General features: G+C 47.0%; 1 protein-coding gene across 3 annotated transcripts in view; it reads left to right on the forward strand.

Moving 5' to 3' along the window:
• ARHGAP4 (Rho GTPase activating protein 4) overlaps positions 1-13,290 on the forward strand; it is a 219,068-nt gene that overhangs the window by 185,197 nt on the left and 20,581 nt on the right. For 2 of the 3 annotated variants that reach the window (XM_085629762.1, XM_085629763.1), the window contains exons 16-20: positions 1,268-1,373; positions 2,672-2,902; positions 6,071-6,147; positions 6,658-6,838; positions 8,631-8,720. In XM_085629762.1, coding sequence (XP_085485888.1) covers positions 1,268-1,373; positions 2,672-2,902; positions 6,071-6,147; positions 6,658-6,838; positions 8,631-8,720 — 685 coding nt within the window. The remainder of the gene's footprint in view (positions 1-1,267; positions 1,374-2,671; positions 2,903-6,070; positions 6,148-6,657; positions 6,839-8,630; positions 8,721-13,290) is intronic. The other variant, XM_085629764.1, reaches the window with a different exon arrangement.

A 13,290-nucleotide genomic window follows, 5' to 3' on the forward strand; every position in this document is an offset into this window, starting at 1 on the left:
TCTGAAGAGTGAACTTCTGTTGTTCTAGAGATTGAAGTTCGGTTTTGCACATCATATAAGTTGACTCGAGTCTGAGGGCTCAGCAGAGATTCAAAAGAAACTGAAGTCAACAGGTAGAGGTGGTATCTATATACAGTTCCGTGCCCTCACTTTGGAAGGGGGTGTTTAGATGCTATGGGGTGCGATGGTGCCACCTCTTGCGCATGGGCGCAAAGGCTACCAAAGTCCCACATCCAGTCCCGGGCCTGGGGATATTCGAAAGGTGAGGACGCCGTCGTTACATAGAGTATCCAGCAGAAAGACCATTACCATAGGTCAGGAACCGGTTTATCGGGGGAAGCTGGAGAACACTTACTTTAACAGATGAGGAAGGCCTGGATCTGGTCTTGCAGCTTTTGTAATTGGAGGTGGATTTGGCTGCTCCTTGGCGTTTTTGCATTAATGGCTGTTAATGCAGTTGTGTATATGCTTTTTGTGTAGTGCGAAACTCGCTGAAGGGCAGCACAACGCTGTTCAGGGTCAGTTGTGAATTGTTTTTAGTCTCTTGTGATTCACAAGTACATTTTTGTACCCTCGGCCTACAAATGAAAGCAGAGGTTCTGGGGTCCTAGTTGGTTCTTCAGGATTTTGCGTCATTATTCAATAGATGTCCGGGTACGGAGCATTGTGGCACTCTGCAGGTAACCAGCCTGCCTGCATGCAGATGTCAGTTTGACCCCTTCTGACCTCTGTAGGTCTAAGGATCAGACCTGTTTGAATGTCATTGATTGGAGGTAGTGTTGTAGATCCAGTGGTGCACTATGTTGTTGGTGGCGGAGCGCTCCAGAAGGCTTAGAATAGTCAGTGAGCCCCGGTTGTTCCTGCTGAGGCTTCATTCCGTGTGTGAGCTGGGCTGTTTCTGTCCCATGGAGTTAGTTTCTTGGTGGTTTTGGATACGCGTGGCGACTGCTTCTCCAGGCTCTTGAAGGTCTGCGGCAGGCCCGCTAGAGGCGGTGATTGTAGCGGCCTTTGCATTTAAGAGGTGGGCATCAAAGGGTGCTTCAGGGCTGTGGGGGACATGAAAGCGAATGGTGTGGCTGCATTTCCCATAATTTTAAGGCACTGCTTTCAAGGCACAGTATCTCCCTAGGCCTCTGTTGGATTCATGGCCCTGGATGGTACCTCACTGACCTATGTAAAATGTCTGTGGTCAGTCGCAAGGGTTGGGAAGTTTACCTGCGACTTCAAAACATTCTGTAATAACATAATGTAATAATTGTTTTTGCAGAGATTGAAAGTACAACCGAGAGGGTAAGCCATCTTAGGAAGTCAATGGAGGGACTCTCAAAGCCAGTCTTGGTGGTCCTGAGGTACCTGTTTTCCTTCCTGAATCAGTAAGTACCTTTTGGGGAGCTGTGGGCAACGGGGTCCCTATATTACACGTCTGCCTATCTCTACTTCCCCCATCTAGTCTTTGTCCCATAAGACTTCACCCCGTCACTTCATGCCTCAAAATGGTACATAGTCCTTTATTTACACTATATATATCCGGTAGTATTTGATGGTTTGATATATGCATAGATACCCCACATGTTCCCCGTCTCTCCACCGTTCGCCTCTTCCTCAGCCGCATCGCTTCATGCATTTGGTTGCATTCCAGCCGCTGGGCTGCCCATGTTCACCTTGCGTCATCACGCCTTGGCAATTAATATATTTACCCATTATACACCCCTTTCTCCTTCTCCAATCTGTCCACCCCTCCCTGCAAGAACTACAACCATTCACCCATTCTGGTGTGAAGCATCGTGCGGCAGACCCCTCACGGTCCTATACTTGAGCAATGTGGGGTCCGCTCCACATTACCGCGCCATAGAATTCCTCTTTGTACATGGGGCGGATCCTCCCTTATTCTTTCGTTATAAAAATGCTCTATAAAGCATTGAAATTAACTAGACTCCCTCTCTCGAAAGGCGAGTCCTGGGGAGTCAGGCGATTCCTACAGTGCTCTGGACTGGTTATGCTTGCCTCTCATGTTATGGTTTGGCCTCCAGTGTTATGGGTCAGCTTCGCTTGGAGGAAGCCAGGCTCTTCTTTGAGTCATTTTTCACTGACTTTGGAAGAGGTTTGACATCTTTCTGAACCTTTCCATGGTTGCTTCAATTTCCTGCTGGTTTTACTCCTCTAGCCATTTTTTACCCATATTTCTTTTTTTACCCAGAAAAAATGTTTTTCTTTTACGTACTTTTGCTTTGAAATGCCCAAATGACAAGATCCGTCAGTCTCTCAAGATGTGCGCTCTCTGTGAGGGTTAAATACCTATTTAAGGCGGGTGCACCATACCAGTTGTTTCCAGTATCATGTAACGCTTAAATCCATACATGTTACGGTTACATTTATACAACTCCTCTTCATGCATTGAAATTGGAAGTGAGGCTGACCGGTAGCCGCTAACAAGCAGGTGCCAGGATCTTATTGAGTAGGGATGTTAGAAGACCTTGAAAGAGAGGTACAGTTAACACTGACAGGAACTCGGGTTACTATTTTTGAAAACCCTCGCCTCGTGGTGCCGTGGGGGAAGGGGAAGAGGGCTGCACCTGATGTACCACTTTCCTTGTGACGTGATGACTCTTCAGGTTTGAGTTCTTCGTCGTCTTATCAGACCCTTGCGGCACACTCTTCCTTCTGCCTCCAGTTTGTCCCAGTACAGCGACGAAAATATGATGGACCCACACAACCTGGCGGTGTGCTTCGGGCCGACGCTCATCTCCATCCCAGATGAGCAGGACCCGGTTTCAGTGCAGGCACATGTCAACGAAGTCGTGAAGACCATCATCGTCCACCAGGAGAAGATCTTCCCGAGCGAGAAGGAGCTGGCCGGCCCGCTCTATGAGAAATGCATGACGCTTGTGGAGGATGACTACTGGTGAGAAACCATTCACTCTTCCTTACTCTCAATCTGGAGTAGACTTGTAAGATGTCTCCTTCCAAGAAACCTGTGTGTAGATGCTGTATGAGTAGTTTGCCATGTTTAATGAAGTTTGCAATTATGGGTGTCAAGGGCATAGTGTAATCTGTGATTCGACTTGTGCGTTGTGTTAACAGCGCTTGACCAAAGCAGAGTGGAGGAAATGGAGATTTCTCTAAATGAACTTTTAAAGAAATGATGGAGTTGATCGCAGTGTATCATTGAAGTGAGTTGAACGGTGGGTGCTACAGATTGTGGTTATGGGTTGTGTGACCAATGCACCTAAATGATACATTTAAGAAACGTGTCAAATTGTTTTGTGGCAATGCAATTTTTATTTCAGGGTCCATGCTGTGTTTTGGATTCCAAATAAAACTGTAGCTTTGGTTTCAACATCGCTTTGCTGTCTGTCCTGCAGTCCACTTTGCCTCACTGTCATTGGTTGAAATGCTTGCGTTCTTATGCTTGCGGATTGCAGTCAAAATGTCTGCAGCTTTAGAAGGCGTCGACAGCTCAGCCCTTCTGAAAGGCTCTGTTTGCAGTGAGCGTTGATCTGAATATCTTTATCTATGTTTGATGCTCCTGTGAAGCTCAGCTGAAATGGGCATTACATAAAGGGTTCAAGGAGGAGTCCTTGGCTCCTTCTGCCTTCCATACCAGTGGTTGGTCCACTCCTTGTGCAGCAGAATCCCTCGGTCACACGCAGTCTTATGTCTCGGTCATTTCCATGTTGGCTGTCTGCTCAGCGTGCTGTTGCCCTCCGGTCAATGTTAAACTTCTCGGCTTCCATCTTACTCAACTTTCAGCTTCAGTCAAAACAAAAATCTTTTTCAGGAAAGATTGATCAACTTGCTGTAAATGTTTTCAGTGCAAGCTTCCACCTTGTGTTGCTTCTCCCAATATATTCTTTTCTTATGAGTACTTTTTCAAGAGGATTTTCCCATCAGAATCTTCCCTCGCCACATCAACTAACCAGGAACATTTATTAGTTCATACAAAAAGTAAACCTTCACGTGTAAAACTCTGTGTGGCCCATGTTGCTACAGAGAACACTTTTACAGAGTGAAATGTTTATTACAAAAGTGCTACAGAGAGAAGTGTTTACAGAGGAATAGCTTCACACAGCCACCAGTACAGTGGAAAGTTGTTACAAAGAAATACTTTTGTGGAGGAAGTACTCAAGAGAACGCAAACAAATAGTCTATAAATTGACAGTTGAAAAACTCCCCAATCAATGCCGCTACCACTGATTTAGTTACAATGAAATACTCTCTCCTGAATTTACCCTGAACCAGTCCCAGCCCCTATATCTAAGCTTGCAGACATTCCTAACACTAAACTGTACTCTTACCCTAATCCCATGCCTGACTTTATATTGAACCATAATGTTGTTCTTTCCCTCAACTTAACTCTGAACCTATGCTTGACCCTTACTTGAACCCTGACCCTAAAGTGCAAGTCTTCCTTTATCCTCTTTTCTAAGGTTTGCCCTTTCACTCTGTAGTATCTTTAATGCCTTGCTAAAATTAATACCTAATCATGAAATACATATTTGAAATGTCTTTATTATTCATTATAGAAGTAAAATATTTATCTAGGGTGGAGACTTTTCTGGAAAGTTATTTCTCTGTATCGACCATTCCCTGCAGTGGTTGCTCTGTAAAAGCGTTTCTCTATTCTGGTATCTCACCCTTTTAAAGTCCCGAAGGCCCCAACACGGCACCACCGCCAAGGAATTTTTTTCATACGGATGGGAACAAAACTATCTCCTAAAATCACATTTATTGTCCCCTTCTTGCGTATTTCCTGGTGTGATGGCAGTAGATTCCTGCAGTTGTTTAAACTCAGGAGCGTCTTAGTTTCTGATTACATATTTAGACGCATGTACACATTCACGCAGACACATCCACGCAAATGTGCAGGCACATGCACACACACAGCTGTACCTGTAGACAAATGAGTGTTTATTTCTCTATAAGGATATTAAAACCTGTTGTGTGCATGACTAGGCATTGGCTAACTAAAGAGGTTTTCATATAATACTTTTCTGGTCATTTCTTTAAAGCCGCTCGCATTCACGATTCTTTTAAAACATGTTCTAACTTACTTCTCTCAATAGAGTACATTGCTATAGGTCTCCGGCCAGGCTCGAGTAGGCTGTCAGAGGCACATATCTTCCATGTCTGAACAAAGGTCAGTGTGTCAGAAAATGCCTCAAAGTACCACAGACTTCTGGGATACACAAGCAAACACATTCCTCATAAACCACACCCTGGAATACTCCCAGGAAAGAAGGCACCCTTGTGTGTCTAAACCAAGCCTTTCTTTAATGTCTCGACACATAATATCTCCTAAATATCCCTGTGCCTTTGTGTAGATGCAAAGTTAAACAGGTCTCTGAGAATATTTAGATATCGCCTGCACTAAATACAACCTTTGCATGCTCATTTAGCTGATGCTTTATTTCAACAATCAAGCCTTGGCGTTGACCAGGTCTGTACGCTTTGCCTTACATTTGCACAACTTCCTTTGTGCATCCCTACACAGATCAGGAGATCAGGGACTCTGGAGCCCGGATGAATCGCTGATACCGCCACCAGATGTAGGGTCCATGTGACTTCTTCCTGTAAAAAGGAAGAAATATACCTTCAAATAGGATATCCCTTGCATGCCCATCACTGGCACTTGTAGGATCCCAAGAAAAGCCTTTAGGAGTTTGAAATATATTTCTTTTTAAATAAATGAAAATCCTGGTATCGAGTGTGGTTTGTGGGAAGATTCTGAGGGGACGATTCTTGAAGGAACCCTCATTGGACTTACTGGTAGGTAACCTTTCCTTTCCTGGACCATTCGGCTTCGAGTCCTGCTGTGCTGTTTGCAGTAAATACTCTACACGTGTCTGTGGCGTCGTGCTGTGCCAATGCTACCTGCTGCCGCTCGTATCTTCCTGGAGTAAAAGGATGCTTCATAAGCCTCGCTGCACATCTCCAGTCCAGGCTTCCGCGCAGACCTGCGGTTGGGCTGGACCACGCTCTCCTTCAGTTTGTGAAGACTCCTTTCCTGACTGGCCCTTTTTTCCCCTCCCTGTCTCCTGTGCCCCCATGAACTCCTGTCTGCTGGCTTCAGTGGCACGGTCCGTCTGGAAACCGCCTTGGAGGAGATTGACCAGGAGGTGCGCCATGAAAGGCCCGTAAGCGAGGATGGTATGCCGGCGTATTTTGGGGACTTTGAGACATATTAGGCGGTGAAACAAATGCAGGCGATGGTCAGAGGTGGTGGAGGGAGTGTTCAGTAATGATGGCCACCTTTAAGGAGGTATTTCCGGGGAATCCATTGCTTTAGGGAAGAGGGTGGGCGCTAAGTAGGCACGGAGATCTTCCCTCCCCTTAGTATCAAGGTAAGGACTCTCTTTGCTTGTCCCTAGAGAGGAGCCCTCTAGAGTTAGACAAGAGATTCAATGAGCTGAACCTCCACTCCTACCAAGACAGAGCAAGTGGACACAGGTTCGGTACTGCCATACCGGAAGTGACAAACCATGCTTTAGAACGGTGCACCATAGTGGCAACCCTACTGTTAGGAGCCGACATTTAATTCACTTAAAGTGCTTGTATCCCAACAAGTTTTAAGTCCATGGAGTGGAAAGGCTCTAGTGTAGCCCCTCACGCTGCATAACAAGGCTTTTTCTAATATCAGTCCCTTTTCACTTGCACCAGAACCCGACATTGTGGAGGTGACTGCAAAGTTCGACTACATGGGGCGGACACCGCAGGAACTGTCTTTCAAGAAAGGAGACATGCTGGTTCTCCACCGCAAGACCTCCGAGGCTTGGTGGATGGGAGAGCTTAACGGCACCAAGGGGCTCGTCCCCCACAGTTATATCATCATACCAGAAGGGTGAGCCCGGGGTGTGCACCACCAGCCTTATCGCTCCTGCTACAAACTCAGAATGGGTGCGAAATAGTGGGAGGAACGGTGATGAGGGCCAGGCCTGGCCAGTATAAGTGTCGGTATTTTGTTAGCGTGTCGGTGTTCTGAATCAATATTTTTCTCTATCTCGATACACCTTTTAAATTAATCTGTATTTGTTTTTACAGATTACCTGCAGTTTATAAATTGTTTTAATTTTAAAACATTCTTTGCATTAGATTAATAATAATAATGTGCACATTTAAGTATTCAGGCATTTTATGAATCTTAACTGCTTCCATAAAGACTATTGTGGGTTTTTTACATTTTTAAAGAATTCTTTACTTTTTTATTTTTTAATAAGTCATCAATTTTTAAAATGTTGCGTTTTATTAAAAGTATGCATATTTTTAAATACTTATTTTCTCTTGTGAAATAGGTTTTGCATTTTATAAGTATAGGTACATGTATAAAGACATTTATTTTTGAAGAACAGTGCATTTCTAAAAATATCACATATTTTGAATTATGTGCATGTTTATACATAATAAACATGCACATTTAAAAGCACATTTAAAAAAAAAAACCTATGCAGCTATCTAGAATTCAGCAAATGTTCTGCATAATAAGCAAGAGTTTCTCACAATTTCTGATTACAATTAATGGCCATTGTTGAGCACAAATTTACTCAGCATATCAAATTTACCACAATGGTTGTATCGCCATTTGTGCCACAGGGAAGACCTATAGCGAGTGTAGGGGCTTAATCAATCTTCTGTTATTCAAGTCTTTTTCATTATAGCTACTGGTTCTTACATCAGAGGCATCCACTAACATATAGGCTCTAGGTGCCAATATAGAACATTTACATTTTTGTAGTGTGACTTTTTATTGGTCTGTAGAATCAGCTAATCTGTGTCTAATTGTAACATTTTCTTGCTGTCATTACATTGGCAGACTGTGCACTACAATCGGAGTAACATTTTATGAACTGTCCGTATTCTTTTGATCTTTGTTGAACCAGGGTGGACAGTGGTCATTATTGGCATTCCATAGACATACGATTGCATGTGGTATTATAAAGTTGTGCCACCGAAGGAGATGGTTCTAACTTGCAAAAAGCTGTTATGGTGGGACTTATAATAACTCTTACCTAGAGCGTTCCTACATTGAGGACTCAGTGCTATGGTCAAATGGGGTTCAACTTCTAGAAATTCATTAAAGTGACTCTATGGTCCAGGGGTTACATGTCTGGCTTCATTGTTCCTTATACTTCATGGACATCTGCCTGCTTCGTTTAAGCGATTGGTAGGGAATGGCCTCCTATTGGACAAGGGTTGTTGAAGCTACGATCGGGAGTAACGTCCCTAACTATAAGTGCAAGCTGCAGAATTTCCACTATTGCAATCTCTGCTTGTGATGTCATTGACAAGTAATGTGTAATTGTTCAAACTGTGACATAACAGGTGCTCAGTAGAATCTACACAAACCAACACACAGACACAGTTCAAAACAAGCTGATTTGGAAAGTTTGAAAACTCTGCCTGTGGCCGCCCTATGTTTTTATCTATGTTGGGAAAGTTACCTCTGCTGCTGAATATCTTTTACTTAGGATACTAATTCAGATGAACTTCAGGAGATTCAACTTTTGTCTCCTACAAACGCTTGTCTTCAGGGCTTACTTTGGAAACAGGGTGATGGGGGCTTTGGTGAACGAACCTTCTTATATGATCTTACAAGGCTGTTCGACCGAACCTCATTCGCTCTTCTATAACTGCAGGACTGAAAAGAAACTGGAGCAGCGGAACTGCAGGCAGGAGAAGGATGGTGGAAATCCAGTGGAGGATCAGCCCTTTGAGCCCACTGGCAGGTAGGTGCAGTCCTTCTGAGGGGTAATTTGTTGAATACGCTCCAGAAATGAGAACTAATTCACTTTCCCATGATGTGAATCAGATCTAGATTGAGATGTTAAAACGAGCAGCCAGCCCTCCTCTCACTTAGTCACTAAAATCAAATCTTAGTCCATCTTTCTTGACATACGCTGTAAGGCTTATCTGGAAGCATGCTGATATACACTTCTATAGCCAGTCTCACTACACAAGGAGGCTCCAAGGAGGTGCGCAGAGAAGCAACACTCACCGTGGCATAGAAGTGTAGTTTGATGTCCATAGTCCACGGACTCTTAACGGTGGGACACCCAGATCTTGTGACGTTAGTTACGTTGGTTGTCAATATCCGCGTGAACCTTACCCAGTCTTCCTGAAAGAGGGGGATTTTAGGGACCAATATGACTTTTGAACCCAGTATTTTTTGAGTTTCATTTAAAGTGAGACATTTGTTACCTTCCCTTTTCCTAGAAGACAGGATGTGGAAGAGGTGTGGCGCAGCGGCCAGGGTGCCTGACTCCGGACCATGGGGTTCACGGTTCGATCCCCAGCGCCGGCGGCAGGTTAGCCCAGCACCATGTGAGTCTGGGCAATAGCTTGCTTAATCTTCCCGATGGCCCCCAGCGCCGGGACACCTCTCCGGAGGTAGCTGTGCGCTTTACAAATGCTGGTATTTATTTCATTTCAAGCAGAGCAAAATCTGCTTTAACGGGATAGAAAGTGGGGGTTTTTTTGCACCTGGAAAGGACCAAAACCTTCCACAAAACTATTGAACATCAGATGCTTGTAGGGGTCCCTTCTTTAGCATAGAGGTCTGCAGTGTGTTTATAGTACAATGTTTAGCCCTTTCTATACATCAGAACTATGCCATCCATAAAATCCACTCACCACCTTCCTATGTTGATGCAGGCGAGGGCGAAAGCAACTTCTGCTGCCAATGAAGGAGACACAGCAGCTGATGCCATTTGAAAGACATACCACTGGCCTTTTGCAGATATTTTTGGATGTTGTGTCTAGGGCGACGACCACTTTGACCAAGTTGTGCTGAAAATCTTTATTTTTTATTTTTATTTTTTAAAAGAACTTTATTGAGAAGATTTGCACATCCAGTTACAAGGTATACAGTCAAGAAGCCGCAAATAGTGAATGAAAGTACAGCTGATACATCCATCACAAGAACAATTGCATAAAGAATAGTCCACATCAAAGCAGGGGAAGGGATAGCAGGGGATAAAGCATGAATGGCCAAACAGGGTGCCCGAAGGAGCAGAGTGTGTGTGTGACTAGCCACAGAGAGACAATGGTGAGCAGAAGGGGAGAGGGCGCGATATCTACGAGCCAGCCCAGGCGGCTGCCGCAGGCGAGGAGCCGGCGGGGAGTGCGGGAGAGGCCGCAGGGGAAGAGGCGTGCTGGCGTTGGAGATATGAGACAAGGGGTCCCCAGAGATCATGCGGCCGGCTGGTTGCCGGTGCCAGATCCCAGAATTCGGACAGGCGCGTCTGACAACGTGCAGCATCCTCCAGCCAAGCGCCAACCTTGGACGCGGGCCTGTGACCCCAATGCATGGCGACCCTACGTCGCGCAAGAACAAGCAGCATAGCAGTGAGCCTACGGGAGGCATCGGGACAGTGTTTCACAAAGCCTAAAAGGCATAGCAGCGGGTCAGGTGAGACTGGCGTGGAAGTGATCTCGGTAATGGCAGCGCACACATCTTGCCAAAATGTAGAGACCTTGGGACACAGCTACGCGAGGTGAGAAAAGTCGGCAGCAGGAGCAGAGCAACGAAGACATTTTTCGTTTGGGACGAGACCTATTCTGTGCAACTGGGCAGGAGAACGGTATAACCTATGCAAATATTTAAAATTTATGAGGCGCAGACGGTAGTTAGGAGAGAATCGTGTGGTCTGTCGGCAACAGTACAGCCAGGTCTCCGGAGAGAGGTCAGTACTCAAGTCCTCGCTCCACGCAACGCGTGCCCGGTCAGCAGAGATCGGGGATGCCGCCAGTGTAAGGGCATAAAGCCTGGAGACCAGCTTACGAGGAGAGACGGAGGTGTAAACAAGGTCGAGAGCGGCCATCGAGGGGGGAGGCTGTGGAAACGTGGGGTGCAGTCCCCGACAGGCCACTCTTAGAACCGGCTAGAACCGGAGAACTTCTGAAGGCCGTCCTAGGCCCAGCGCAGAGTTTCAACCGCATCTATTTCTCCACGGGGAGGTTTCGCCGGGGCGAAGACGGCCGTCTGGAGTGGTAAAGGGGCCGCGAGATCTGCCTCGACCGCTGCATGAGGCTGGAAGGGCATTGGATGCAACCAGAAGTGGAGAAAGCTGGCTTGGGCATACAAGTTAAAATCCGGGGCAATGGGGATATTGAGACATAAGTACAGAAACTTCGGGAGCACCACCATCTTAGCGATGGCTCTGCGTCCCGCCAGGGACAAAGGCAGGCGCCTCCAGAGGAGGATCTTAGTCTCCAACCAGTCGACCGCACAGCTGAAGTTCGCCGTCCACAGTTAGTCTGTGACTCTGCTGAGCCAGATGCCCAAGTACCTCGTAGGCCCAGAGGCCCATATGGATGGGTAATCCGGGGTGAAGGGAACAGTGGCGTCTGTCAAAGGGAAAAGAATGGACTTGCCCCAGTTAACCTCCACCCCAGACAGACCCCCGATTCGCACCACCTCGCGGACCATGGGAGCAAGATTTTCTTGGGGGTTTGCGAACATAAAGTGTGACCTCGTCCGCATACATGGAGACGACCAGCGCTCGGGCCGCAAATCCAAGGCCCCTTTGAGTATGGTGCTGCCTGAGCCGGGCGGCGAGAGGCTCCATAGCCACAGCGAAAACCATAGGCGAGAGTGGGCACCCTTGCCTGGTTCCCCTGGAAACGGGGAAGGGTTCCGAAATCTGACCGTTAATCTGAAGACACGCCGTGGGGAGGGAATAGAGGAGGTGGATCTTGTGCAGAAAGATCGGGCTGAAGCCTAAATGGGGAAGAAGATAAAAGAGAAAAGGCCACTCGAGAGTATCAAAGGCTTTGGTGGCGTCCAAAAGGGCATCCACGGCCGGGAGAGCAGGGTTTATCGGATGGAGAACAGCAAATATAGTGTGAAGATTGTGTGATGTGGCACGACCAGGTATGAAGCCGGACTGGTCGGGGAGAGCAATCAAAGGCATAAGAGGAAGAAGGCGGGAGGCCATCAACTTGGCGAATATTTTATTATCGGTGTTAATAAGCGATAATGGGTGGTAAGAATCGAGAAGCTCAGGGGACTTCTCCGGTTTCAAGAGTAGTGTCAGCAGGGCCTCACGAAGTGATGGAGGAAAGTGACCGCATTCGAAGGAATCATTATACATAGCAGCAAGATGTGGGATGAGGAGGGACGCAAAGGTCTTATAAAAGGAGGCAGACAACCCATCGGAGCCCAGCGCCAGAATCTCCTCCTTGGAAAAATGTTCGTCCAGGTATTCCCTGTGGGAGTTACCGAGCCAGAGAAGCTCAAGTGTATCGAAGTATTGGTCCAGGATATTTTGAGAAGGAGCGAGCCCTGCGGTGTAGAGTTGAGAGTAAAGGTGGTGAACCTGGACGCCACCTCAGCAGGGGAGGTGACCCGCTCAATGCCCCCATCTCGAAGCGCAGTGACATAATTGGCCGCGTGAGCAGGCTGTAGAAGGTTGGCTAAGGTTTTACCCGGCAGATCTCCCTCCCCATAAGGACACGCCTTCGACTCTCTCCCCAGAAAAGAAAGTTCCCTGTCGGCCTCCTCATTAAATTCAGAGAGTTTGCCCTGGAGTTGCGCAAGGATATCGGGCGAGGGGTCGAGCAAGTGAGAAGAGTCCAGAGCTTTGATTTCCGCTTCCAGTCGAACTAGGGTGCCGCGGATGGAGCGCAAGACACCAGCTTGCTTAGAGATGCATTTGCCGCGGATCACTACTTTGAAGCGCTCCCATAAAGTGGAAGGAGAATCCACCGAGCCAGCATTGAGGTCAAAGTAATTCGAAATTGCAGTTTGGATTTCGTCACAAAATACGGAATCGCGGAGCGCAATGGAAGGCAGCTGCCAGGTGAACGTGCGCCTCTGGGAGTATGGGGGAAGCAGACTGGAGCGTGGTCAGAAAGGGTGCGCGCCATGTGTTCAACAGAAGTGACCCACGGAAAAGCATCCCGGGTGGAAATCCAGAGGTCCAGGCGGGACAAGCAGCCAGCGGAACCCGGGATGCATGTACCCTCACGCGCTTCTGGATGAGTGTGCCTCCATGTATCAAGCAGCGAATTGTCAGATAGTATGGAGGAAAAAGGGATGTGGCGCGTGGGTGCGAGATGCAGGTCCCAGATCGGTCCAAGGTGGCTGACGGTGTGATGTTAAAGTCTGCCCCCCCCCACAGCAGAGCCGCGGGCCCATGGATGAGATGTGTCGCCAGACCTGCGCAAAGAAATCAGGGTTTTTTTTTTTTTTTTTGGTCCCACTCAGAAGACGTTCTCTATCTTAAGTCTGAGGTGAGCCTCTTTTTAAGGGCAAATATTGACTCGGCAGACATTGGAATAGTATGGGACTCTCTG

The sequence above is a fragment of the Triturus cristatus genome, chromosome 10 (genome assembly GCF_964204655.1).
Source record: "Triturus cristatus chromosome 10, aTriCri1.1, whole genome shotgun sequence".
NCBI classification, from domain to species: domain Eukaryota; kingdom Metazoa; phylum Chordata; class Amphibia; order Caudata; family Salamandridae; genus Triturus; species Triturus cristatus.